Genomic DNA, 27,934 nt, shown 5'->3' on the forward strand with positions numbered 1-27,934 from the left:
TTATGGTCGGATGAGGCCCAATGCTTCAGGATTCTTAGTTGTGTGGGGGTGAATCGGGGTGTGAAAAACACCATAAGGGGACTGTGATTAGTGTCTGACACTGGATTTGGTTTGGCATTCAAGGCCTCCCTTCATGGGCAGACCGAGATCACTGCTTGGCAGTGATTTGAGCCAGGCTTCCCAGAATGCACCCACTGCCCTTGCTGCAGTCATGACAAATTGCGCATCGACTTATGTCACCAGATATGCCAAGAGACTGCTTTTCAGGAATAAGAATCCCATTTAAAGCAGGAGGAACAAAAGCCGGTTCCAATAGCACTTACCCTCTGCACCTGCCATCAAAACCACCGTGTGCAAGGAGTCTCCGTGAGGGCCTCTGATTTGCCACGGAATTGTTGTATTGTGCTCTGGTGTCTCTGGAGATTAGACAGCGCCAAGGTCTGTGCATAATGGGCAATAATTATAGATGGAGAGGCTTTGAGCATTTGGTTTACAGCTACTATATGACCTGGTTTTAGGAGCAATTTGACCCTAACCCAGGTTTGGTTATAATTTCCCAGAATAGCTTTCATTTTAGGGACCCAAACCCGTCTGGATATAACATCCAGATGTTGTAAGTTACATCTGTGCCATCCGTTGAAGTCACTGGGGTTTCAGAGCTAGCCTGTCGGTGAGTCTGGGAGGGGAGAGAAATCCTTCTCCACAGCGCCACAGCTCCTTCACTTGTGGGAGTGGCAGCGTCCAGGAAAGCTGCCCCTCTTCCGTACAGTCCGACCCAGAATCTTCAGACCTGGATCCTGCTGGGCAGGCCAGTTCCCTGTTGCCTCGTTTCAGCTTACGGCAGTCCTCTGCAGCTTCCCAGTGGGACTGGGCGTGCTGAGAAAGGTAAAACAGGCCAACAGAAGCAGCAGTCCGGACCTGTCCGAGCTTGTGCAGGAATCATTCAAGCACCTAAAGCGGACAGTGCCACCGCTGACCCAGAAGGCTCACTTGGTATCAGTAGTGTCTGTGGTTTCCAGTGGCTTAGTCCTATTGGGGACAAGACAGGGAGGTGACCAGATGTGGCTGCAATCACCTGCCAGCATCACTTAACCCTACCAGGCACGAATGCACTAGAGCTGGGGACCCATGGGTGAGGGGCCTTGGTCTTCTGTTCCAGGTACATTCCCTACCTGTGAGTGGACAGTGTGGGGGGAGTGTACCATGCCTTTTCATCACCTGCAGTTCCTACCCCTGCAACTTCCTGGGGTCGAGCCTCATGAACTGCAACCTTGAGGTTGGGCCCCCTGAAGGGTGCAGGGCAGAGACGGAACCAGAAGGCCTGGCTGGTTGGTCTCAACTGGGAAACAACAGGGGATTTTTTAAATCCTCCCTCTATTAAAGGCCTACTTACAAGAAGAAAATAGAACTGTTTTCATTTTATGCTTTTCTATGGACAATTAGGGTGTAATACTCAAATGGTTAACCCACCATTTGACCTTTACCAACAAGACAGAAGGGCTGTGATTGCCTTTTCATCGGGTGGCTTTTCCCCTGATGATTCGATACTGAGTACTAGTCCCAGAACAGGAGGAGACAAGAGCTTCTGTTGGCTGCAATGGAAAAGGACACTAGGGCAGGGGTTCCCAACCCATGGGCCATGAACTGGGGCTAGGCCCTGGCCTGTCGGGAACTGGGCTGCAGAGTAGGAGTGAGCGGTGGGTGAGCAAGCGAGCTCTGCTCAAGTTACTGCCTGAGCCCCGCCTCCTGTCTCCCTCCTACCCCCCACCCAGTCCGTGCAAAAACTGTCTTCCACTAAACCCGTCCCTGGGGCCAGAAAGGTCGGGGACGGCTGCACCAGAGGAACGCTGCTCCTCCCTCCCAAACCAGAGCTCACCGAGCAGTTCGACCTCACCCTCTTCCCAAAATATGTTTGTGCACTTTCGTGTGTTTGAACATTCCCGATTCATCTGAAGAAACACAGTAAGAGTAAGAAGGGAAACTGGACTATGAGTCACACCTCACGAGTTTGAACTAATTGGAGAAAAGTCTGGTCTGAATTAGTGTGAATTCATGAGGCATCTAAACTATAAATATATGAAAATGTATACATGTATAAAGACATACATATATATATGAAGATACATACACACATATACATGTGCTGTCCCTGGGTGTATATCCGTCTGTCTCTCTCTCTATATATATGAAGAATTTCATTTGAGTGTGTGTGAAGACACACACACACACGGTCTGGCACAAATAACACCCCTCTTTATTACAAAATCATAAGCATATAATTCTGTGACATCACAATATCACACTCAAGCACACCATTTGATATTTTAGGTAAAATTTTCAAAATAAAACTATAAATCATTACACCCATATTGTTACCCTACCAACCACACTCAAGCAGGTGTTATGGTTCTGCTGGGCTATTACACACACATATGTATAATATACACACACATGTGTATACACATGCATGCATCTACACACACACATGTATGTATGTTTTTTTTCCCCTTCATGCCAATGACCATCCTTTACAAGCAGCTGCAGCGGAGGGCACTCTGTAGACCTGGGTCTAGCCTGGATGTGTCACTAACTCGCTGACTTCAAGCGCGGGTTTCTCAGCTTCTGCGCTGCTGACATTCGGGTTGGGTGATGGGTTGTAGTGTGAGGCTCTCCTGTGCACTAGGGGATGTTCAGCAGTGTCCTGGCCTCTACGTTCTGGGTGCCAGTAGCACACACACCCCCTGCCCACGACAACCATAAAGGTCTCTTGGGAATTTCTGACATCGCCCTGCTTGAGAACCACTGTTCTGGACCAGACAGGATCGTTCCCTGGGACACAGAGTCCTCATCACTACACTGAGAAGAGCATTGTCAAGGCCTCTCCCAGGGTGAGCATCAAGTGTCCTACCAGCCTCAAAAGCCACCTAAGTCCTTTGTCTCTACAACTGGCTGTATAAGTGGAAATTTGTCCTTCTGACTGTTAAACATTTATGCTCTTATTTATACTCTCCACTGGCAGATGTCACCTACCCTGCCCAGTTATCAAATTCCAGAAGATGAGTATTTTACTGTAGTCATTAGATTGTATGGACTTAAGTCCAAGACGGACTTAAAAGCATGCTTATGTTTACCAAACTTGATCCGCACAGCTGTGTTTCACAGAGGAGAGTTTTGGACAGGATTTGGCTGAAATACCTGCTTTTCTCGCCCACAGGAATCCTCACACTGAAGAGAGCAAACGAGCTTCTGAGCACGTGCGTGCCGGGCAGCTTTCTGATCCGCGTCAGCGAAAGGATCAGAGGCTATGCCCTGTCCTACCTGTCCCAGGACGGCTGCAAGCATTTCCTCATCGACGCCTCGGCCGACTCCTACAGCTTCCTGGGCGTGGACCAGCTGCAGCACGCCACCCTGGCGGAGCTGGTGGAGTACCACAAGGTGAGGCGCCCACCCACGGGCTTCAGCTGCCCTGTGAATTGCCGCTCTGCAGCAACTCCAACAATGAAAGGCAATTACGAGAATAATGATTGAGACGAGTAGTGGGGGATTAGTCTTCAATCATTCCTCCGGATAATCAGGGTTCTTAATTGCATTGCCTTTATCATTGAGCCTAGTTTCTCAAATACTCAGGGAGACCCCACTTTGGAAGAAAACGTGTGCCCCCCCGATTGCATCCTGGGACACTCTTAAGCTAGAATTCAAGGGAGGGAAAGAGAGTCCAGGGCAGTGTGCAGATGAGAAAAATCTCTTTCTAAATTGTCGTAAACCATAGCGCGGGGTGTACACCAAGGGTTGGCAGGGAGGTCTGTCCTCCCAGGACGTGGGAGTGGCGAGCCACCCTTGTTTAGACTGTCTTAACACCCAGCCCAGCCTGACCTGTGCCCTCGGATCCACAGGAGGAACCCATCACCTCCCTGGGGAAGGAGCTCCTCCTGTACCCCTGCGGCCAGCAGGACCAGCCCCCTGACTACCTGGAGCTCTTCGAGTGACGGCCCCCAGCACATCACCTGCAGCCTCCAGCGGGGCTTTCCTCCCGAGAGACTCTGCTGAAATGGATGTTTGCGTGTGAAGCCAAAATGACCCTGCGGCCGAGCCAGTACCGACCCACCGAAAGTGCCCTTGGAGTCCTACGGAAATCTGTCTTCTGCACAAATGCTGGTGTCTCGTGTTAAGAGGAAGTTACCTGGGAACAAGATGCGCTCCAAAAGTGAAGGGAGACCCCCCCACTTCGGTGACCGCCCAGCATGAGAGCTACCACCTTAGTGATGCACGTAAGATAAAGTAAACAAAGAAGACACAACGTTTTTAGGGATGAAGGTGTTCTTTCAAAACCAGTAGCTGGTGGGAACTATTTCACGGCATCTGCACTCTCTTTGCATCATCTCAGGAGGTCTCACAGTCCTGTTTGTGTGAAGTTACATTCTGGCTTCAGGCGGCTACCAAAAACTCTTTATTGATGGCTGGTGACCCCTCCCCCCCCCCCCACACGTCAGTTATTGTGCACGTGGGAGCCAGGATGTAAGACACATAGCAAAACACAGTTGGGAATGAAAATTGAATGCGTTTTAAAATACAAGGTGGGAGGCTTAACAAGTACAAAACCGCGGTGGACCGGGAGAGCGAGCAAACACATGTGAGAGCACTTCTGCAGTCAGGACAGCCCAGACACCGAGGACGGGCGTGCGCACGTGAGGTGCTACTTACCGGTGGCGACTGAGAGAAGAGCGAGAGGTGTGGACAGTACTTCTTGCAGGTTGAACTGTGTGCCCCAGAAGATATGTTGAAGGCCTAGCCCCCATCCCCATGAATGTAGCCTTATTGGGACACAGGGTCTTTGCAGACGGAATCAAGTTAGGATGAAGTCATACTGAATTAGGGTGGCCCACATCATCAGTGACTGGCATTATTATAAGGAAAGAGGGATTTGGAAACAGAGGCACACACAGCCTCTCAAGGCTGTGAGACGACAGAGCAGAGACTGGAGTGATGCCGTTACAAGGCAGGACTGCCAAGGATCTGCGGCGACCACGAGGAGCTAGGAGAGCAGAGCAGCATGGAACAGCCTCTCCCAGGCCCTTAAAGGGAACGTCGCCCCGCTGACACCTTGACTTGCAGACTCTAGCCTCTGGAACTGTGGGAGAATAAGTTTCTGTTGTTTTAAGCCAGTGAGTTTCTGGTAGTGTTACCGTAGCCCTTGGAAACTAGCACAGACGTTTTTACCATTATGGAACGTAATGCGCATTGCCTACCCTTTGTTGATGTCCAGTCCGCCCTCCTCATAATGAAGGAGAAATGACAGAGGAGAAGGACCTTCCTCTGGCTCTATCCAGCTGGGGGGGATGAAGAGTCGCTGAGTCAGGAGTCTTCTGCTCACCCGGCCTCGGCCTTGACACGTGGATGGCCTGGCCGAGGAGGCTCGGAGCCACGAGATCGGGAAGGTGGAGAGTTACTCACACTTTAGGCCCAACTCCCTGTGGCAGCGTTGTTTTAAAGGAAGCAGGGGGTGGCAGCAACTTGTTCAGGAGGTGATTGGTTGTGTAAAGCACTCACTGACAGTGTAAAATGTGCCCTGAAAAGAGGGCAGGGTGTGTGTCTGTGCATACATATGTATGAGTGTGCATGGGTGGCTATGTGTACTTGAATGAAAAAGTGTTTACACACGGATGTTTCTTGAACCATTTGGTGTGGTTTCCACGGTTTGAGAGACACCCTCAGACAACTGTCTAAGAGAACCTGTCTCTCAGCTGGTTTCTGCGATTCAGCAGTCGCGGCCCGGAAGAACTGCAGAGGCCACACACTAGGAGTCAGGAACCTCCCTGAACCTCAGTTTTCACTTCTAATAAAACAAGGTATTTTAACTAGGTGATCTTGGTTACTTACATTCAGCCATGAAATCTTACAGTTCTGGAACGAATAGAAAAGCACCCTGTAGTCGCTAATAACTATGAAGACATAGAAGATTCCAGCATCACCTTCCACCTAAAATTAATTTTGGAGGAAATGAGGGCAGTCATATCCAGATTTGGCTACACTAGAGGACATCCTCCTTGGGGAAGATTTAGGAAACAGGAAGTGACCCGACTGAGTTCTGTACCTTTACCCTGCTGTTTATGGCCACTCAGAAGACGAGACTGACCATCGTTTGATGACGTGATGGTGAGAAGTAACACCTGAAACTCTGAGGGAAGGAGGTAACTTTACAGAATTCCGAAATTGATTACAACTAAATGGGGCTGAGGAGACCCGAGTTCTCACCCCAGCTCTGCTGTCAGACCCTCTCCCTGTGTCTGACCCTAGTTAGGGCCCAAGGGGAGGATGTCCAAAGCGGGTCCTGGTCCCCTCCTACTGCTGCCTCAACCAGCCCAGCACCTGGACCTGCCTGCCCGAGGTTTCTCCGTTGGGGTGTTGCCCCCACGTCACATCACGTACCCCAACTCCCGGTACTACAACTCGCCTGCCTTGTCAGGACTGTGAGCAAATGCCCCTCCCTGACCCAGTGGCCACTCCTCTCCCTCGACCCCCTCAGTAAGATTCCGGAATCTCCTTACACTCACTGCAGACCCTCTGGCTGTCGCCTCCCCACTGCCAGACGCAGGTACCTACCTGTGAGGCCCCTGGTGCTGGTCACCTGCCCCACACCGCTGCAGTGGGATGCACAAGAAAGGTACTTTGTCCCTCAGTGTCACCAGCAATGCTAAGCAATGCCAGGGAGTGTGAGTTGGCTCAAACCTTACACTGAGAAGAGGAAAAACACAGACAGTTAAGAAAAAGGACCAAGACAAAGGAGAAAAAGGGAACGTGGGGCATGCACAAGCCACTAAAAATATCTCAAGGGCACTGACGTGAGAAATTGCCCATCAGAGCTAACACTTTGGATTAACCACCCTGTGCTCCATGACCAAACAGCACACCCAGCACCTTCTCTCTCGGGGTGGGGGGCGTGGCCGAGCTCCCCGACTGGCTTCCCAACCGGCCCCTCCCGACCACCCTGACAGCCCACGTGCTGCAGGTGGGGTTTACGTGGGTCCATGTGAGGCTAATAATTGGAGTAAGTATTTATATACGTTTTTCCTTCAGCCTTTCTTTGATGTAACTTGAGAGTTTTACAGTTTGTTTTTAAATATTTTTTTAAAATTTTTACTTATTTTTCTTAACCTCTTCAAATGGGGTTTAAGGCCCTAACACCCCAGGTGATATTTATTGTTCTCGCCCTTTATCCACGAGTTGGAAGGTGGTTTGGCTGGTGGGCGGTGGTGAGTTAGAAACTGTGGGAGTAATGGTGGCGGGACTCTATTCTGCTCATTGCTCGATTCAGGTGGATGAAGAGTCAGACCAGTTTACCAAGCATCCCACCTGGGGACTGCCTATAGCCACAGGCCACCAACACAGCCAGCTGCCAGTCCAAGGACATTTGGTGAGCCCTGGGCAGAGGCCACAGCAGGTGGCCGGGCCCTCCCTGGACCCTGGGTGACTGTGGGCAGCACTGGCCCCCACGCGGCACAGCACGGCTCCTCTGCCCAGACGGCCCCCTGCACCCTGTCCCTTAGAAGAGCGGACAAGGTCGGCACAGCCCGTGGGCACTGGGGCTCACTGCTCCACAGGGCGTCTGTGAATGATCGGCCCTGCAGGGACATTTTGAAAGGCACCTCTGCTGAGAGAATTTTTCAGTTGAAACCAACACCCAAAGCCCCCAACCAACTGGCATAAGTCCCCATAGACTTTGGCGGCAACAGCAAAGCAGTGAGCCCACCAAGAGAAGCAGCTTTGAGTTCAAATATGAAGCTAATCATAATACGGATCACACAAGCTGCGTGTTATTCCATGGGTGTTGGCCGTAAAACACACCCATCGAAGGGGCTGCCCCAGGGCTTCATCGATTCTCAGAAACAATGTCTTTTTCAAAAAGTAAGTGCTCCCATCTGCCCTTCCCTCCTACTCAAGGCAGTCTGTACATCTAGCGCCTTGGGCTTCCTAGGCTTCGTCGGAGCACTAACTGGCAGGCAGTCACACAGCAGCTGGAGGGAGGCGCGGCCAGCTGTCCCTGGGTCACTGTGTTAACAAGTCTTCGTTCACTGTCAGGAATCTGTAGGTGAAGCTGGTGAGCAGAAAACCCGTGGGAAACCCAGGCTCCAGAGGACAGGCCCTGGACTCATCCCAGGCCAAAGCTTCCTCCACCCCCACCCCCAAGACTTTCAAGCCCTCTAGAGCTGAGACCACAGTGTGGGCCACTTTCTGGTTGGGCCTCTGGGCGAGTTCTTTACCCTGTCTGAGCCTTGGTTTTCTGTACCTGTAAAATGGAAGTCATGATTTTCCCTACCTCAGAAGGTCGGCATTGTGTCTGGAAGGTGCCTGGCTGTGCTCCTCACTTCAAAATCCTGTAATGCCCAGGGGGGTCATCAACTCCGAATACTGAGTGTTGAATTTAGGGGAGAAATCGTCCATTATATTTCTATTTTATGCTCCTAGTGGCCCTTCTGCAGATAGACTGAAATTATTTTCAGAATGACAGCAAAAAAAGGACAGCAACACGCACATAATGGGTTCAGAATCTGTGATGTGTGACCCACGGTGGCCCTCTGATTGTAGCCAAGTGGGACTGGGCATGGCGGTTGGCATCGACTAACGCCAGCTGAACATGGGTACCTGCCACATGCCTGACGTCCTAAGGCCATCATACATGTTTGCTCACTTAGTCTTCACAATAACCACATGACATGGATGTGCCTGTGTCCATCACCCTGAACGAGGAAACCGGGGTGTGGAGACACTGAGTGACTGGTTTAAGGTCATACAGTTGCAGGTGAAGGACGTGGAGTTTGAGCCCAGCAGTCCCTTTGGGGAAGCCATGATACTAACCACCACACCGAACAGAACCCTCATAAGGTCAGATGGCATTGGAAGTCTCTCCAAACCCTCAAAACAGTGCCCTGTGACATTTTTCTTACCTGTTGAAAATTCCGAGACCCGATTCTCTCTTCATCCCGACGTGTGTGGAGAGAAGCAGGTTGGCCACATTCACAAATACAACGGAGGGGCCAGAAAGTAGAGGATTGGAGGCAGCGGTGTGGGGCACATAGTTAACAACTGGCTGTGTGGGGGGTGAAGGGGGAGGCTCGGGGGGAGTCCTGATGTGTACGTAGCCTTTGCTAATTGCCAGTTTCCATGGCGTAAATACCCCCACCGTGGTCGACCTCCAACTCCCAGTCTGCCACTCCTGAGTGAGGGGTGGGAAGAGGCGCTAGGGGTGCTCCGTCGGCTCTTCTGAGGCCGCACGAGTGCAACACTGCGTGGAGGAGACCCAAGGCTCACATCAGAGACCCCAGCTCCAGTGGGATGATGGGGCCAGTTACCAGGTGATTTACATCCAGTACTGGGTTGGCCAAAAAGCCCGTCACGCTTTTGCCATACGATGGCTCTAAGTGGTATTTAGTTGTTTTTAACTCCATTTGAAATGATTTTGTTGGACTGTACCATAACAGCTGTCCTATCAGTGTGCATTTAAAATATTATCTAAATTAGTGAATTTTTGTGCAGCCATTTTAATATTGAAGATGGAAGAAGATACACAACACTTTGGGCATATTATGCTTTATTAATTCAACTGAACCACAGGGAAAAGATTTGTGCAGTGTATGGAGAAGAGACTGTGACTGTGTCAAAAGTGGTTTTTGAAGGTTCTTGGTACTATTGACATTTTGGCCAAACAATTCTTTGCTGCGGGGCTGTCTTACACTCTGGAAGATGTTCAGCAGCAGCCCTGGCCTCTACCCACTAGAAGCCAGTAGCGGGAGATAGCCGACATACTCAAAATACCCAAATGAATAAAGTTACTAGTGAGAATGAAAACTGTGTCTTTTATTTTATGGGAAAAAACTAAACAGGCTTTTTGGCCAACCCAATAAGCACAGAGGGAGGGTGCAGAGGGTGGGAGGGGACCTGACACAGACCCAAGCCTCGGGGCTCCCTCGGCAGCACCCTTCCTTCCGAAGATGTAGTGGGACTGGTCCTTCAGGCCACGGGCTCGTTACTGCTTTCCTTTGCTGTCTCAGGTTAAACTCCAAGCCCCTGATGATAACGTTTCAGTGGCCTTTGCTAGTCCTTCTCTTGGGGAAGGACCAGGGAGAGGTCCCGCTGTGGATGCACATCCCCCACAAAAATGCATGTGTTCCATCTCCGATGTGATGGTATTGGAGGTGGGGCCTTCTGGAGGTTATTCGGTCATGAGAGCAGAGCCCCGTGATGGGATTCGTGTCCTGTGTAAGAATAGGAGGAGGGCTCTTGGCCACCTGAGGACACAGGGAGAAGGGCCCTCACCAGACCCCGTGTCTGCCGGTGCCTTGATTTTGGGTTTCCCAGCTTCCAAACCGTGGGGAATCAACCTGCTGCGTGCACCAGTCTGAGCCATTTTTGGTGACGCAGCCCAAACTAAGCCAGATTCCCTCTTGTCTGTGCATTAAGAGGGCTCCTACCTTTTGATAAAACTGTTTTTACCTGACTAAGCTTTAAAAAGAGAAAAACAGTTTAGTATTATGCTGTTTCCTCTTTTCTGCTACCTTCAGCAACTTTAAAACCCAACTGCATTGTCTCGGGCATCTGTGATTCGCATTTAAACCAGCACCACCGCGCTGCCTGGGACCACATCACCCGTGGGACCTGCAGGCCCGCCCAGCCCTAGGGTCAAACACTTGCCCCTGCCGCCAGCCCTGCTGGAAATGCAGCCTCCCGACACGGGGACAGTACGGCAGGTGTGCAGGTCAGTCCCACAAAGCCGTCAGAACCACTGCGGAGACAGGCCAGACTCGTGGCCTGATCCTCCAGTATCACCATTGTGTATACAAACATAAAACGCAATTAGAGTCTAAAGAGAGTTTGAAATCATTTCTCAACTTCTCCTAATAAAAAGAATGAATAAATTGTGTTAACAGCCAGGTTTATCACTTGATGGCTCTCTCCTCCCTCTAGACCAGGGATTTTCAACCTTCTTCCTCTCATGGTGCACATAACCTAATTATTAAAATTCTGCAGCACACCACAAAAATACATTTTTTTTGCCCACATGACCAAAAAAGTAGGTATAATTCTGATTCATTCACCCTGGGTGGCTATTGTTGTGTTGGCTGTTGTCATTTTTTTTTATTTGACAATCTAAGGCAGCAGTCCGACCTCTGTGGCACCAGGGACTGGTTTCATGGAAGACAATTTTTCCAGGGACTGGGGTCGGGGGGATGATTTGGGGAGGATTCAAGTACATTGCATTCTAGTTCACTTCCGGCTGCAAGGCCCGGTTCCTCACAGGCCACAGACTGGTACGGGTCCATGGCCCAGAGGCTGGGGACCACTGATCTAGGGGAAAAGAGGCCAGTGCCCCTGACTAAGTAGCCAGGTATTGCATGTTTTACAAATGCTTGCAGCACACCAATTAAAAATCGCTGCTCTCGATCGGGTGTTTCTCAACCAGGGTTGGTTTGGCCTTGCTGGGACGTGTAGCAATGATGCACTGGTTGTCAGCCTGGGCGAGAGACACTCGGGTGTCTAGTGGCTAGAGGCCAGGGATGCCACCAGATGCCCTGCGGTGCTCAGGCAGCCCCACAGCAAAGAATAGGTTAGCCCCAGGTGGCCACAGGGCCAAGGCTGAGAAACCCTGGTCTATGCTCAAGGAAACTCTTCCAAACACTAAAGACATGGCATCCTTACTCCAGGAGGAAGTCTTAGCTACAGGTCATATTTTATTAGCCACCCAATGCCACCTTCCATCCATGTCCTGTGTTTTAATTAAATTTTGTGAACTACCAGCACACATCAATACAATGCGTTTTTGTCTTTAACACACCAACAGCTTGAATGTTCTTGAAGCTTTTGAACAAGGACTGGACTGTGAGCAAACAGAAGACAAGGAATCAGATAAATAGCTCATGCATCTGGTGCTGGCTAATAAATAAATAATTTTCCCATTAAAGTAGAAACAACTCAATGTTAACTCCGTTTATTTTTTTAAATAGTTGGAAACTGTGATAAAATGCAATTTTCAGAAGCGTCTTGGTGACTGAGTAGAGCGGCTTCCTTTAAAAAATAATAGTTACGTCCCCTGCACTGGGGTGGGTGAACATGTAGCAAAATCTCCCATCCCACGAGACTCCGGCAGATGGAGTGACCTCTCACAAATACAGTTTCCTGCGATTCTTCTCGCAGCAGCCAGACGCCAGGAAGAGCACCCTGCTTTGAAAAGAGATTGTTTGGTTCACACGGTATATACTTTGGTTTGTTTAAACAAGTAAGAAAGTGAGCCCCAGTTCTCCTGAGGACAGTTGTGTGTTCTGACTTTTGAATAAATCAAGGTACCACCAGTTCGAAAGAGGTTCCTTTTCTGTCAAGGTTAAAAAAGAGTATGTTTTTCTTTCCCTCCCGTGTTCAGTGGCTCCTCTTCGGAGTCGCTCATTGGGTAAAGTGTGTTTGTGTCTTCATCCGGCAGCAGCCCCGCACGTGCCCTCCCTATGACGAAGCTCCGACACCAGAGCCTGACAGGCCAGCGCTCGGCCTGGCCTCGGAGATGGGCATCGTCTGCTGCTCTGGACGGGAAGTTCCCACGATGCATCCAAAGGCATCTTCTTAAAGAACATAAGAGTGTATGCTAACTCGTGCTCGCTGAGTAAGGCCTGGAAATTGTTCGTTAAATAAGCAAAACATAACTCTTGGGCAAAAGGAAAGTGCATTTTTAAAATAAAATTAACAAGTGGACATAGTTAAAACTGTAATAAAAAAGATGAGCAGATTATTTTTGGTTAATCTTGGGGGGAAATGACACACAGTTATTCTTTCTTTTCTAGTCCATTTGGTTTTCCTTAGTGTACTCACAAGATCTCAAGGAGGGTATCTTTGAATTTCCACGTGGTCTTCTGGGCTGCCTTCTGATTTTTAGCATTCCTAGACACTACAGCCCTACTGATATATCATTCTGATGGGGACAAATCTGCTTCCCTTTTATTCTAATGAGTTTTTTCAAAACTGGTCTTAATTCATGAATATTTCAGTGAGCACCGAAAACACAGATCTCACTTTGCTGCACACACAATCAAAGCGTCCACATCATCAGGCTTCTAGTCTCACAATCACTCGCCTTTGTCAGACGCTGCAGAGGACGCATTTGGGCTGCTGTTGCAGGCCATGGGTGGGGGGGTCGATTCCCGCTGCATAAAACCACACAGGCAGAAACCAGAGGCTCTCTCCTCTCGTCTGTTACTCATCAGTCAGATTCTGTTTTGCCCTTTACCAAAATCTTCTCCTTGTGGCAGACACTGTCAGGTTAATTGCAAAAGGAAAAATGGAACATCTCCCCAAACGCATCCCTGGGAGTTCATGTTTTTTTGCTGCTCGTCTTCTGTTTCTGTTTGCGAAGGTGAGCCTCTATCTCGTGCCGGAAGACCAGCATGCCCAGCTGCCCGTGGGAGGCCTCGTTCATGGCCTTGGACTGCATGCACATCTTGTACTGCTCAGGGGTCAGCTCGTCCACGCAGCGCTTCTCGTGCCAGAGGTGGAAGAGCCCCCGCACAGGCGTCCGCACCACTATGAGGTTGCTGTGGAGGTACTTGCGATACAGGTGCACATCCTCTCCGCCCCAGCCTTTGATGTCTAAGTCAAACCCACCTGCCGGGAGAGAACACACTGCTGAGTCATGCTGGACCCCCATCTCCTGGTCTATAGTTGCTTTCCCGAGCTGCACAAGCACAGAACTTTGCAGGAAGAGAGGAAGCGTTTAGGGGAGATGTGTCTCACCGCCCCTCCAAATTACGAGTGTCCACTTGCGTCAGAGAACTGAGAATTTGTGAACAGAGAGGAGCTTGATGGCGGCCAGCACCAAGTCCTGGAGATGACGAGACTGCAAACAGAATCCCCAGCGTTTGCCTGCTTTCAAGAGGTCTCAGCAATGCAAGTGAATGATCAGCCTGCTCCCGCCATTCAAACGGAACAGACCAGAGGCGAGCAGTAGCATCTCTGTGTGAAGGAAAACCACATCCCACAGAAGCACCTTTCCTTTTGGGGACTAAAGTGGTCCCCAAAAGCTGTGTATCTACTACAAGCTGCTGAAACGACTCACGTTAAAGGGCCAGCCTCAGTCAGTTCTGAAGCTCTACTCAGAAAATCTTGTTTCATGTGGGAATGGACTCGTTTTCAATGTGATTAATGGTCCCCTAAACTCTCGCCTTTGTAAGTTGAGAGGCCCCAGGTTGTTTCTTAACTTAAAGCCCACCATGCCTCAAGTAGAACCCCCCCAAAAAAACCTGGCCTCCTTTTTGTCATTGTGCCTTTCTCACCTGGGGGACTTACCCGGCTCTTACAAGAGACAGTGAAGTGATTCCCCGCACCTTTCCTCAGTCAGCATGTAGCCCTTCTGTCCCCCATAGTCCCCACGCTGGGCTGTTGGGATCAAGGCCACCCCCAGATCGAAGTGGGCTCACCAAGCACAGGTAAAACCATGTCCCCCCATACCAGGCCAGGTATATGAGTGATCTGTGGCCCCTCATATGTGTGCCGGCAAACACCATGCTGAGTCAAGGGTCTAGAATCTGAGTCTGTTCTCTTCCACTTTACCTGTCTTGGACTTTGGTTTCTTTATCCTGAAATGAAGTAGATGTCATCACCTAAAGAGACAGCAATGTATGGGGCAGTGTTTGGTCAGCTGTAACTGGTTTATGCTCCCACAGGTCTCAACCGGCTCAATGAATAGATGGTGTGTGAGTACATGGCACTTGTGAGTTAACCCAAGATTGCAAGGGACAACGGGGGGACAGGTGTGACCCAAAGATTCAATCTGAGGCCTGAGAGACAGCACCCTTCCCAGCCTGCCATTCCCATGTTTTCCAATTACAGCTATGCCCTGTCTTTAGGGAGAAATATGTGTTATAAACCCAAATTTGATAAACATATGTCATCACAAAATAACATTTCCCTGTACATAGAACAAGGAAACAAGTTCTTGAAATGGAAATCTCCTTTAGAAAAATTTTTAATATGTCATTTTAGGAAATTGATTTGCACAAAAAAATCATTTAGGATCATTTCTTAGAGAAATCAGAGAACACCTGTGGTTCCCTGCCGGTTACCTGAGGGCGCCCGCCACTCAGAGACCAGCATCCTGGGCGCTGCGCTTCTCACAGGACCTGACTTCATGTAGTCTGAGGGGGTTTTTTTTCTTTCTAACTGGTGATTTCTGTGAGCACTCAGTGGTCTCTGTAGACCTCCTCGCCTCTGAACAAACGCCCAGGCTGCTCAGAGACACTCACTGATCTTGGAAAGAGAAGCTTCAGGCCTTGGGCCAGAGGGGAGCAGACAGGGAGAGAGCAAGAGGAGTGGGCTCTGGGGGAGAGACAGAGGAGCAGGCTCTGAGAGGCCCTAGGGGACTAGGTGGAGGTGGATGTCTCCACACTGGGGAGGGCAGGACCTCCCCTGGCTCCGGCCTGGCCCGAGCCCAGACAAGGTTTCTGACCCGTTCCTAATCATGTACCATTCGCAGTTCCAGTCCCTTCAGGGGAGCGTGAGCTCGCACCCCCATGGGGAGAGAGTGTGGGATCTCCAGGGGGCTGGCAGACGCTCTGTTCTCATCCCAGCCCAGCCACTGCCTTGCTGTCCAGTCCCTTTGCCTCTGAGAGCCCTGGTGTCCTCAGCTGAGAGTGAGGGCCTTCCCTGTCCGTGCCCTGCCAACCTGTGTGTGTGGGTGTGTGCGCAGTGATGGCACACTTGGTCGGAGACCGGGGTACATCTGGAATCTTCGAAGGTGCAGCAGAGAGAAAGTAGGATCTTTTCCGGTGCGTGGCCTTCCAAAATTCCCCATGTCACCCTATTTTTCAATGGACCCCCTACAGCAGAGGCCCAGGAAGTGCCACACGGTAGGGCGCGGGGGCCAGACTGGGCTAGAAGGCGGCACGGGGTGGGGGGAACTGTTTCAAAGCCGCCTTTACTCCCCAGACATGAGCCTTATCTGGGGTGGCTGACAGGTACTGATGATGGAGATCAGAGGGGCGAAAGTGCCACACACTCGCAGGCCTTTGGTCCAGCCCCAAGTCCATGACAAGAGGAAATGAACTTGAACGGCCTTTCCTTAAAAAGTGTCACCACCTGTGGCCCTAGACTCCTTGGAAGCTGACCTGAGTCCCTTGTGGCCATTCCCTGGCCTCTAGGTGGCAGTAGAGATGCAGACTTGTTGCAAGTCGGTCTGTCTTACCTATATTGATGAAGTCTGAGCGATACTGACATGTCATCCCAAATCCGAAGTCTCTCCAAAATCCAGTTTCCTTCTTTATGACCTGCGGGGAAAACACTGTCATTTGAGGGGGAAGGACGGAGCGGATAACAAGAAAGAGAGATCATTCACAAACTCATCTAAGTAATGTTTAGCAGGGAGCCTATCCCAGGCCTGATAAATAGCCACAGCTCTGTGTGGGAAATGCAGATGGAGTTGATGCCTTGAGGACGGACGGTTAGGAATAGCCAGCTCACCAGCTCCAAAACAGGGCCTTGTGATTTTTGGCACCTCCGGCTGGAACATGTCTAGGGCACTGGCATGAAAACGTGCACACACACACACACACACACACCCCAGAGAGCAAGGTTTTGGGCGGCGCCATGGAAAAGCCACCTACGTGCCTGGCCCGACACCAGTGCCAGTGAGAATTGGAGGCCTCGGCCCCTCACACAGAGCTGGGCAGGGAGCCAGCAAAGGGCTCAGGAAGTTGAGCAATGGGAGAGAGAACAACTCGGAATTGAGCTGCGCTGGCTCGGCCGGCACACAGGGCCCCCTCGGGGAAGGAGAGGGAAACCGGAGACTCGGGCGTGTGACTCGGGCTCTGCTCTTCTGCTTGAGGAAAAGGGCACTGAGAGTCCAGGTTATGAAGGAGGACTCTGTCCATTCATCTTTAAATTGTTTTAAAACCAAACACTTTTAGCCGCTCCAAAGCCCCGTGCAAGCGTGGCCAGGCTGCAGGGCTGCCGAGAGGCCATCCAAGCAGCGACTGTCTTTCAAACTCGAGACCTGGCCCTGCCCCATCTCTTACTTCACAAGTGAATTTCCAATGTGCTGGCTGAAGCTGCAAGACTTTGGAAACACGGCTTGCTCTCTGTATTTTTGGCTGAGGTAGTTCTGGGAATGGTTTGGGGACCTATTTTAATAGTTATTTTTCATGATTCCCTTTTGTAGTTAACACAGGTGACTCCATGAAAGGAAGCTCCCTGGGGGCGAGGGGAGGGGCGGCCGCAGCAGGGCCAGACCCCTTGGATTTCCACATTTTCCGCCTGGGACATCTGGCGCTATCTGCAGCTAAGGAGAAACAGTGTGTGTCTGGTCCCAGCTTGACCACTGGCTGGCTTTTTTGCCTCCAGCAGGTCCTGCACTTCTCCAAGCCTCTAGTTCCTTTCCTATGACTGAGGAAGTTCAGCTAAATCACCCCAAAGGCCTCTTCCAGCTCTAAGATTTGAACAGTTATCCCATTACTGCCGTTTCCCCTCCCTGGAGTTTTCCTCTACGGCTACACTGTATTTGACAAATGACAAACGGCTTGCAGGAGGGTTGATGAACTTGAAAACAATCTTATTTTCACTCTAACCTCCACAGCGATGTCGCCGGCACTAGGCTAGCACGCGTCGGGACTGCCTAAGGAAATCAAAACCGAAAGAGGTGTGTCCGCTTGTGTGGTCCCCAGCACACACTCTCCACTTCTTCCTCAGAACAGAGGCCTGTTGTACAATATCTCTAAGTGACAAGACAATTTCATTAGTATCACCTGGAAAGATTTTTCAGGGCAGGAAAGTCTGGGAAAGTTTTCGGTGAGCCGGTTTTTAAAAACGGTTTCTGTTTCATCCCTGTCATAGCAGGGGCCCCATTTCTGCTGCAGCTAACGGCCCCACAGCCTTCCCGCTGGCCTGGACACAGCCACGCCCTCGAAGCCTCTGCATGAAGTGGAGCCGCAGGGAAGTGCCAGGATCCAAACTTCAAATAGTTGGCTGAGGCCTATATGGAACGTAAAAGAGGAGGCTCCAAACAGAGAAAACAGTGGGTCAGGGATTGGGAAGAGAGACAAGGGGGTTGCAAGATGTGGCCTTCTCAGGCCCTGGGGTGAGTGGACGCAGGGCCTCGCTAGCTGAACAAAGGGAAGAACAACCCTCAGCTGGGGGCAGTGTGACAGAAACAAATGGATCTGTGAGCTGGGGAATGAGCTATATGAATACTTATAGCTCACTGGCTATATGAATACTTATTAACATTGGCTTTAAAGCTGGCAAGCCACGAAAAGCCACTGTCTGAAGAGCTCACTGGAATTTAGCCCTTGCTGGGGCCGATGTGAAAGTGCCCAGAGCACAGGATGTCAGGGCAAGATGGAGTGCACTTATTGGAGTTCATGTATCGGAGCTCCACCCCCCGAGCCGCGCCGCATCTCCACTTGAGTGGTGCCCCCAGCGAGCGGCCAGGCGGGAGTGAGTGCTCTCAAGTGTACGTCGGATCACAGCACGCTCCCACTTCAAGTCCTGCCATGGTTTTAATTGCACTCTCTCCAATGCAATTAGGGTAAAATCCAGGAAGGAAAGCTCCAGCCTGCGAAGGCCCCACGTGACCTGGCCCTTGCCTGCCTTGCCTATCTCGTGTGCCCCTTACATACAGACCCCTTCTATTTTGCTCCTCGAACACACCTGGCTCACAGGTCTCCACAGCTGGATACTTGCAGACCCTGCCCCTGGGTCACCCTTTCCTGCTCACTCCTGAGCTCTGTCCAATGTCATTTCTCAGAGTCGTCATCCTGGCCCTCCCAGCCACTGTCAACCCTCCCCACTCACGTCACCCTCGACACCATCCCCTGGTTTACTTTCTCTATAAGCCAGACTCTCCGGATGCATCTGTTTCTGTTAGCTTCACCCACCACCACAAGTGAAAGCAAGCTCAGGGCCCTGGTCTTGTTCACGGCTGTGTCTGCAGCCCCCAGGTCACTGTCTCACACACACGAGGCACTCAGTAAACACGGTAAGTCAGTTAACATCCCGGATAGGTTCTGGGACTTCAAGTGAAACAACATGGAACAAAACCAGTTTTACCACAGGCTGATCGATACAAGCAGGAGCTGAGTCCCTACGGCATCTCATCAACGTCATACAGAAACAACGTTGAACAGAACGATGTTACTTAAGGGTCTGCTGTACTTCTCCAGTGAATGAATGGGGGGCAGTCCCAGGGCAGAGACGACCTCAAGCCAGTGGACGGAGACGTGGTCCACCCCGGGAATCTCATCAGAGAGTGAGTGGTTCAGTGAAGGCCTAGGAATTCCAGTGGGAAAAGGCTCAGAACTGGGTGTCTCTGGACACAGACAAAAACACTTTCACCTTCCTGGGGTCTAAGCTGGGGGCTTGGCTTCACAGAACCTGTGCTCCAAGCATAAGGAGCTCCGGTGTTCTGGACCAGCACTGAAAAGAGGCACACCAGTGATGTCTAGAGGAGAAGGAAATCCTAACATAAAAATCAGACTTGAAAAGGGCAACACCTCGCCCTGACTGGTGTGGCTCAGTTGGCTGGGTGTCATCCTGCAAAGCAAAAGGTCTCTGGTTCAATTCCTGGTCCAGGCACATGTCTGGGTTGTGGGTTTGATCCCCGATTGGGGGTGCGTAAAAGAGGCAACTGATCAATGTTTCTCACATCAATGTTTCTCTCCCTCTCTTTCTCCTTCCCTTCCCTTCCCTTCTCTCTAAAAGTAAATAAAGTTTTTTAAAAAATAAAATAAAGAGAAACATCTCCTCCTTTCGTCCTGAATTTCCCGATATGTTTTCAAGTATTATTCTCATTTTAAAAAATGTCCTTCCAGGGCTGGCCTCCTCCGAACTCTCTGAAGCACCCCTTCCGCTCCGGACCTTGACCTTGGCAGAGCACTGCAGGACATGAATACACCGGCAAGGGCAGTTGTCAAGCCTGCTCTCCCAGACCCACAGCTCTGTCAGTGATTTATGTGACAGGGCGATTATTTTCTATTAGGACCAAAACAACAAGCACAAATCAGCGTCTCTCCCCTGAAGACATGGGCAGGCGACCACCCTGTAGCTGCCGGGGGCGGGAGCTGGGGAGGCCGGCAGCGCCTGTTGGGTTTGTGGCGCTCACTTGGACAACAGCCCGTGAAGCAATCTGGGCCCTAAAACAAAATAAATAATGTACAGTCAGGCAGAGGAGTTCCCCTAAATCAAAGAGTCTCCCAAGCACCGAATTGGGCCTGCACAGCCTCACGTTTGCCAAACTCCCTGGGCGTGTGTGCGGCCCATGCGGCCCCTGGCCCCATGCTGAGAAGGCTTCAGGCCCCGTGCAATGCTCTGCTGTTGCCACCCTGAAATTCCTAGTCATTTCTGAACACGGTCCTGCACCTTCATTGTGCACTGGGCCCTGCCAAGTAGGTAGCCAGCCCTGTCTGTGAGCAGCAGACACCTTGAGCTTCAGGGTCTTCTGTGGCTGGGTCAGGTGCCCCTGACCCCACATTACCCCTTCCTCGTCATCTGGGCCCAGGGGAGGTTAGTGAGCACACTGCACCGGATTCCGGGGGCTGCGTGTGATGTGCCTGTGCCCCATGGGTAAGGCACAGTGCCATGACAGTTTCTGTTTCTTGGGAAATAAAGTATTCTGGAGCCACAGCTTTCAAAGAATTGGTGCGAGAATGGACTCAAATGCCATCTCCTCCGAGACTTGTACTAAACCACATTTTCGACAGGTCGTCTTCATTAAAAAAAGACGTGTCTTCTGAAGTGTGCTGTGCTGGACAGGGAATGGTCCGGGCCCCCTCTGTTCTGGGGACCTGTAACTGAAGGCCAGACTGCATGCCCTCCTGGAAGCGCTCAGAGGCCACAGGGTAAGTCCACTTGGCACCCTCCCCTGTCTCTGTCACACAGGTGGCATGTGTGTTCCCGGTCCTGCCACTCAGCGGTCTGGGGGAGAGACTTCTGCCTCAAGCTTCACATTTCTCATCTGGAAATGAGCACGATAACCCCCTTCGCCTTACCGAGGGCCACGTGAGATAACGCAGGCACAGTGCCGGCTTACGAATGACGGCAGAGGCCGCATCTGTTAGTGTTGTTTGTGGCACTCAGCGTCTGCTCCCCGAAGGAAGAAAAACAGATTATGCCTGGGCAGCGATTTTTGTGAGTTTAAACTAAAATGCAGTTTAGTGGTAAATACTTCTCGGAGGCAACTGGGGAGGTAAGGGTCTAAGCAGAAAGAGGGCGAGGACAAAGGCCAGCACGCCTCTTGCACACTGAACAGAGTGGCATGAAGTCATCAGAGTTAAACGGTGGGTGGACGCATGGCAGCCTGAGATGTTGGGCCCCATGGGCAGCAGTGGTGAGGAGACGGCCATGAGGTGGAAGGACACGAGGAGACGCTGGGCAGGGTGCACGCCTGGCAGAGTCTATGGAGCCGGGACCCTGAACCGGGTGCTGGGGGTTGCGAACATTTTCTCTGGGGTTGGTTTTAGAGTCAGTTTCTGGAGGAGAGTTGACCCCAACAAGGAATCAGGGCCGCAGTGCCGGAGCCAGCGGGAGGCCACGAATTTCTTGCCAGCTCCGTGTGGAGTGACCTGGTGTCAGTAGCCTGAAACAGGCCTCAGTGGGGGTGTTGACACCGTGGGAGAAGGCGGACACTGTGAGTGAGGGCTTCGCTGCCCCTCTCAGAGACTGGGTTGTTAAACATTTACCAGCACATCGCTGGCTTTATGCCATACCAGATTTTTTAATGGAATTATCTGCGTTTTGGAAACATCAATGGCAGCGGGTGAAGGAAAGACGGGTGCGGGTGAAGGAGTGTGAAGACAGAAGTGGTTGAGAGGCTGCGGCCATGGCCCCAGCCAGAACTGACAGGGCTTGAACCAGAAGGTGAGTGTTAATAGTTGCTGAAGCTACGGTCATTCTTTCTCAGAGAGCTGTTTCTACATCAAAGCATCAGCAAGTTTCATTTCAGGTGTAAATTCTTCTTGCATTTCCAATTAAATATTAGTATAAAATACATGGTTTCACTCACTATGTATTACTACTGGGCTGTACTCAAAAGTAAAGAAACAAGTAGTCTGAACACACACAAAAGTCCTAAGTTTGGTTTCTTGCTTTTGTCTGCAGACAAAATATTATCAGATGACAGTGGCAACAGTCAGGGGAAGTAATAACTAGCACGCTGACTATGAGGTCCTATCTGCAGGGCTGCTGGGGGGAAAAGTCTTTTATTTGCACTAATAAGAAACTTTTGTTACTGTGATATTCGGGGTCTATGTTCTCCCTCCACCTTTGGTACTGTTGCATTCCAGGATGTAAGATTGAGAACGTATGAATACAGTATATGCATCATATCATTCTAGACTGAGCCAACATGAACCCTTAGTAGGAAGTCGTTCCTGAGTTATCCCTCTCTAATTATTGCCTTTATTTTATACCTTCTTGGCTCCTGCACATTCTAGTTCCAGTATATTAATCTCTGTAGCTTTGTGTCTCCCTTGAAATGCTGTCAGGTCATTTCCTTCATGTTTAAGCCTCCTCTAGGTCTACGCGAATCGACTTCCACTGCGCTAGAGTAAGGAAACCCTAGTTTTGGCCTGAGCCCTGCTACCAGCTGGCTGCGTGATCTTGGGCCAGTCTATAAAAAAGAAGAGGGTAGTGGAAACACTCGCACAACTACTCTGAGTACACAAAACTCCCCCAGTTGTCTGACTCCTTGACCTGTGGCACCTGGCCCAGCTCTCCAGGCAGCAAGTGCTGAAGAAACGGCTCCTCTGGTAATGACCACAATGAGTGCCTCTCTTTTTCGGATGGAGACCCCTGCAACTCACAGACGGCTGCTGTGTCTCTCGGGACTGAATAGTCATAAATGTTGAACCCCAAAAGATCAGACTTATGTGGCCTGAGAAAGGTTGAAGGTACATTTAAAAGTAAATGTTAAAGGTTGCAGGATGACTCAGGTTCCAGCTGCGGACGCAGCAATTTGAGTTCTGTTTCCGGCCTGACCACCAATGCTGAGCGTCTGAGACCCTGGCTTTACTGTGCCACGCCTCTGGCCTCCCTAGTCCCTGCTGCCCTGCAGGAATGGTAATAACGAAATACAACTTTTCACCTGGGAAATGAAAAAAAGTCCTGGCAAGCAAAGAAGGTCTTTAGGAGTTTAAAGTTAAAACCTTAATCACACTTGATGTCAAATGTAACATGGCACTTTATCTAAAAATCAAAGGAACTTTTATTCTGATTGGTTGAAAGAAAGTAAATCCTGTATCCCATTTCCCCCTCAAATCCTATTAGAAGCTTAGAACTCTTCCAGAATGGAAATAAGAAGTTTTTTCTGTCTCAACAGGGTGGATAAAAATCGTTTTGGGGGGAGTGAAAACTTCTTCCTGTGTTTATGTATAAAGTATATTGTACATAAAGTACATAAACAGACATTCAGCATATGTCTGGTGTTAGAATTTCATTGGGGGAAGGGAAGCTACATTATTGGTGCCCTGCATGGCTTGGGCTCCAAGTGCTGGGACCATGCTGGGACCATGCTGGGACATGAGCCTTGTCCAACCAGAAAGAGCCCAAGCTGTAACTTTCTACCACAGGGAGCAACATCAGCTGCCATAGGTTAACTGCAGGGGGGCACAGGACACGGCTGGAGAAAACAGGTGTCGCTGCCTCCGGAAGCTGAAACACAGAATCTGCCTTACTAAAGAATCTCATGAGACGTATTTTCAGGGGGAAGCAGTTTACCCTTCCACTGCGTACAAGCATGCGAGACTTGGCCCTATCACTTTCCATTTTCACATGGCAGACTTCCTCTCTGCAGCCGAGGATGCACTGGATGGGAAGAAACATGGCTTTGCCTCAGCAGGAGACAAAGCAAGGCGAGGAAGAGCAGAAGCCCCCAGGCCAGGTGCTCCCCTGAGATTCAGCCTGAGCTAGAACACAGCCTCGGAGAAGCACAGCGGGAGCTCTCTGCAGGAAAAGCTCACAGCCCAACGTGGGGAACGACAACAAGAACAGGCAGTTCACTCCCAGAGGGGCGCGCCTGTGTGTGGTGCAGAGACCCTCTCCTGGCTGCTCTCGTCTCCCTGCTGTCTGTCCTGCTTCTCTGCCACACGGACTGGCTCATGCCACCACCAGCAGAGACGACTCAGCTTACAGAGCGCTCCTCCGTGGCTATGTGGCCCCACTCCACCATCCATCACCTATGCAGCTAAGATCCCAGCAGAGAAGCCACCTTGCAGGTGACACTGCTGATGCCAATGTCCCCCCTCCCTTCCCCAGGCACTGCGATACGAATGACAGCATGATGGGAGGGCACTGGGTCTAGTCCCTGCTCCCCCACCAACTCGCTCACTGTGTGCTGGGGTGAACCACCCCTTCCTGGCTTCCGGCTCCCACCTGTCAAATGGGACACGCATCTCACCTTTCTTACCTTGCAGGATTTGGTAATAATAAAGAGAAAATGTGCTGCATTCATAATGCCCTAATACTAGTTTCCAAAAACCATCGAAGAAAACCAGGAAGGTGTGAAATTACCTTTCTGCAAGGTACTGTTCCTATTTATTTTCCACTTTTAAATGTTGCAAGCACATTCAATCAACAAGGCGCTGGGAGCAAAGGCCAGAATGTCTGCCAAACTTAAAAATGAATACCCGAATCAATCCACAGATTCCCACTTACCTGTACCATGGTGCCCCTGGAAATGAAAGACACGACCGAGTCACACAAAAGCACCCGCGGTGCCATTACTCACCAGCTGCTGTTCTAAGGGAGGGACCGCGTCATGGTGGCCGTATATTATGCCGGGGTTGTACTGACTGAACAGGACGGGGTAAAACACTTTCCTCCCTGCAAACCGGGAAACAGACATTGGCTGAAAGCGACAGATGAAACTGTGAGGCTCGTTCCTGTGTACTGGGCCGTCTGAATCGCCCTAGGTATTTGCGTTCGCTCTTCCTTTCCCTCGACTCAAGTCTCAAACGGGTCTTAGAAGTGCTGCACCACGTGGACCAGATGAACAGACTCTCAAACAGTTCTGGCCCCTCAGCCCAAGAGTGATACTTAAAATATCGACAGTCAGTGGCATCAACCAATGAGGGTGGCGTCAACCTGATGCCCTCTGCCTTGCCAGGCATGACCCCTTTCACTGCTGGCCCGTGGGGCAGTCTGAGGGGTTGCCAAGGCTGCGGTGACTCTGGGCAGCGGAAGTAGAATTAGGGAGCCCAGGGCAGTTACTCTTAGCCAGTTTACATGCAGAGTGTCAAGATTTTAACAACTGATGTGCCCATTCTAGTCGTTACCAGCTGAGTATCAGTCTTGTCTACGAGTCAGACTCCATGAAAATAACTTTCACCTTGAGGACCATTTCTGCTCAGAGCACTTCCTCCCTTCATAACTGCCCTCGGCTGCTCCTTTCCCTTTGGTTTCAGGGCATTTCTCCAGGTCATGTCCTCCCCACCCTACTTTCTCCTGTGGACGACCACCAAAGCTGACCTCGCAGGTGGAAGTGGAAAAGAGGTTATGAATGTGAACTTGGGATAAAGAGCCTGAAAGTTATGGTGGCCAACGGGCCAATGCTGTGACACCAGAGGAGAAATCAAGCTAGAGAATTTTCCTTTCCTTTCTCATTGGGGCAAAAAAAAAAAAAAAAAGCTGATTCAGAAGCAGGACACAGAGTGAACTGTGAAGGCGATGAGCGTTGAGTGTGAGAGAGCTAAGTGCCATCCTGAGGTGGACAAGGAGTCGACTCCCGGGACCCTTACCTGGCTGTGTATTCAGCCGACAGGTATTGAGGAATTCAGAGGTGAAGTAGATATCAACGTCACAGAAAAAGAGAAGGACATTGCTACCCTTCCAGAAGCGGGCTCCAACGTCAAGTCCCTTTCCCCGGGAAAATTCTCCGTTCAGCTGGATGAAGGTGAAGTTCCTGAAGTTGGCAGCTCTAAATAGAAAAACAGACATGGTCACCATGGGCCCACGCTCCCCAAGCCAATGGAATCCCCTGGGAAATGTGTGAACATGGCCCATCCACACCTGGCCACGTTTCTTGTGTGACCCTGGGGGCACTGAGACAACCAGGCAGTCACAGAATGCTCCAGACTCATCGGAAACTTATTGGCATTGAAGGCACCAAGAGCAAACATCTAGTGAAGTTTCAATAGCAATTTATTTCTTGTTTCTCAGTAATTTTTCCAAATTGAAAACTGTACTGTCATGATTAATAATTTTTGTGTGTGATGGAGAAAACTTGAACCAGTGAAGACTAGGTCACCAAAACCAAGCAAATCTCCACACCTCTGAGTCACCCCAGTGAAACCACTGGGCCAGGGAAATGAAGTCCCGTTGGAATGGCCCCACCCAGCCTCTTTTCACCTCTGTTCAGCTCCTGCAGCCAGGCTGGATGGTCTTGACTCGAGCCCATCCCCAAACAGATTCACACCCGATTCCTTCCCCTCGCCCAGGTGAAGCAAGGGCAGAACGAGCACAGCAAGGAAAATGACAGACGGGTTCAGAAGCTAGGCCTGCCTCCGGCCCGGCTCTCCCGCAGATTCACTCAGATCTAGGCAAGCCCATTAATCTCCCGGAACCTCAGTTGTCTCATCTGCAAAACAGGAATAATAACACCTCCCCTAACTGTCTCACAAAGTTATTAGTTAGATAAGCACTGCCAAGCCTGTAAAGCACTGGGTAAGCCTCGGCTATCACTGTCCTTAGCACAGGCAAGGTGCCCAGGCCTGTGGCAGGAAGCCCAGAGGCTCCATGTGGCTGTTCTTTCCCAGGGACAGCAGCACCTTCTGAAATGTCCTGAACACAAGTTCCAGGAATTCATTCAGTACCTCGTGGGACAGGGGTTGCCTTCTCCCAGACAGAACCAGAGAACCACGTTCAGTCCTACTCTAGCTCCTAACTCGACCTGTGCAGGCGCCTGGCATGCGGCAACCCCCCCCCCTTTCCTGCTGACATCACCCTTCTTTTCATGTACTCTGAGCCCTCCCTCCCCGCTACCTGGCCTGTCCCCCTCCCCCAACTTCTCTCTAATCTTGATGTAGTCAAAACAAGCACAGAACCCGATTTCCGTTTTTTATAGTAATTTGTGTATTCCAAGGAACTATCTTTGGTCAAGTTCAACACATACGTAGAGTCATAAACTTTTCAAATGCTACACTGTGCTTGTATCTGGTGATTTAATCAGCAGAACAAGTTCTGCTACCCCTTCTCTCACTTACCATCCTTCAGATCTGGGAGTTAGCTTGGTGTTTTATCTCGGGGATCTGTGGGCCCAAATCCTGTCTGAGCCCGAAGCCAGCCAGGCTTTTCAGACTTAGATGGAGGCAGGAGGCCTGGCGCTGGGAAGGGCCCTGGTGATGAGTCAGGAAAGGTAGATCGGGGCCTAGAACTGAGCCCCACCTTGTGGGTGCTCCAAGGATGTTTGTGAATGAACGTGTGAATAGAGGAATGATTCCCATCCTCGCTCTGCCTCTAATCCCTTCCTTTCACTGGCCCCAGCTTCCTCACTGTAGAATCCGATGGTTACGGAGCTCGAGGGCCCCTTTGCACTCTACAAGTCTGTTCTTCTGCATTCTGTACCCTGCTCAGCACGGCTCCACATTTAGAGACATTTTCCTCCTCTTTCAGGACTTGACCTTCACTCTCTCCTCTGGCTGGGGGACCGCATTCACATTTTCTGTGCGCAGCCCCAGGTGCTGCTCCACGGCCCCTTTAGGCCTTGGTCGGGCCCCGCTAAGGGACAGCTACCTCCCCGTCTCCACACCTGGTCAGGCGAGGTCCTCCTTGTCTCCCTAGAGGTTTCTGTAGACCAGCTCCTGAAAGTCGGGCTGACCTCTCTTCTCCCTGCCCTATGTGTTCCATTTTATGAAAAGTTTTACCCGGATGCTTGCCTGTTCCTCTCAGGGAGTCTCCGAACAGGTCTCACAGTTCTCAGCCA

At 50.7% G+C, this 27,934-nt stretch overlaps 2 protein-coding genes across 10 annotated transcripts in view; one reads left to right on the top strand and one right to left on the bottom strand.

The window, feature by feature from the left end:
• SH2D4A (SH2 domain containing 4A) overlaps nucleotides 1-5,855 on the top strand; it is a 52,513-nt gene extending 46,658 nt beyond the window's left edge. For all 5 annotated transcript variants that reach the window (XM_037042122.1, XM_037042124.1, XM_037042123.1 and 2 more), the window contains exons 9-10: nucleotides 3,215-3,435; nucleotides 3,894-5,855. In XM_037042122.1, coding sequence (XP_036898017.1) covers nucleotides 3,215-3,435; nucleotides 3,894-3,986 — 314 coding nt within the window. In that variant the 3' untranslated portion in view covers nucleotides 3,987-5,855. The remainder of the gene's footprint in view (nucleotides 1-3,214; nucleotides 3,436-3,893) is intronic.
• A 5,851-nt stretch (nucleotides 5,856-11,706) lies between these two features.
• CSGALNACT1 (chondroitin sulfate N-acetylgalactosaminyltransferase 1) overlaps nucleotides 11,707-27,934 on the bottom strand; it is a 319,616-nt gene continuing 303,388 nt past the window's right edge. For all 5 annotated transcript variants that reach the window (XM_037042132.1, XM_037042128.1, XM_037042129.1 and 2 more), the window contains exons 6-9: nucleotides 25,752-25,930; nucleotides 24,743-24,837; nucleotides 16,214-16,295; nucleotides 11,707-13,638 (exon numbers count right to left, since the gene is read on the bottom strand). In XM_037042132.1, the coding sequence (XP_036898027.1) occupies nucleotides 13,349-13,638; nucleotides 16,214-16,295; nucleotides 24,743-24,837; nucleotides 25,752-25,930 (646 nt within the window). In that variant the 3' untranslated portion in view covers nucleotides 11,707-13,348. The remainder of the gene's footprint in view (nucleotides 13,639-16,213; nucleotides 16,296-24,742; nucleotides 24,838-25,751; nucleotides 25,931-27,934) is intronic.

This window comes from Sturnira hondurensis, unplaced genomic scaffold (genome assembly GCF_014824575.4).
Source record: "Sturnira hondurensis isolate 20B ecotype Veracruz unplaced genomic scaffold, ASM1482457v3 Scaffold0003681, whole genome shotgun sequence".
Taxonomy (NCBI): Eukaryota; Metazoa; Chordata; class Mammalia; order Chiroptera; family Phyllostomidae; genus Sturnira; species Sturnira hondurensis.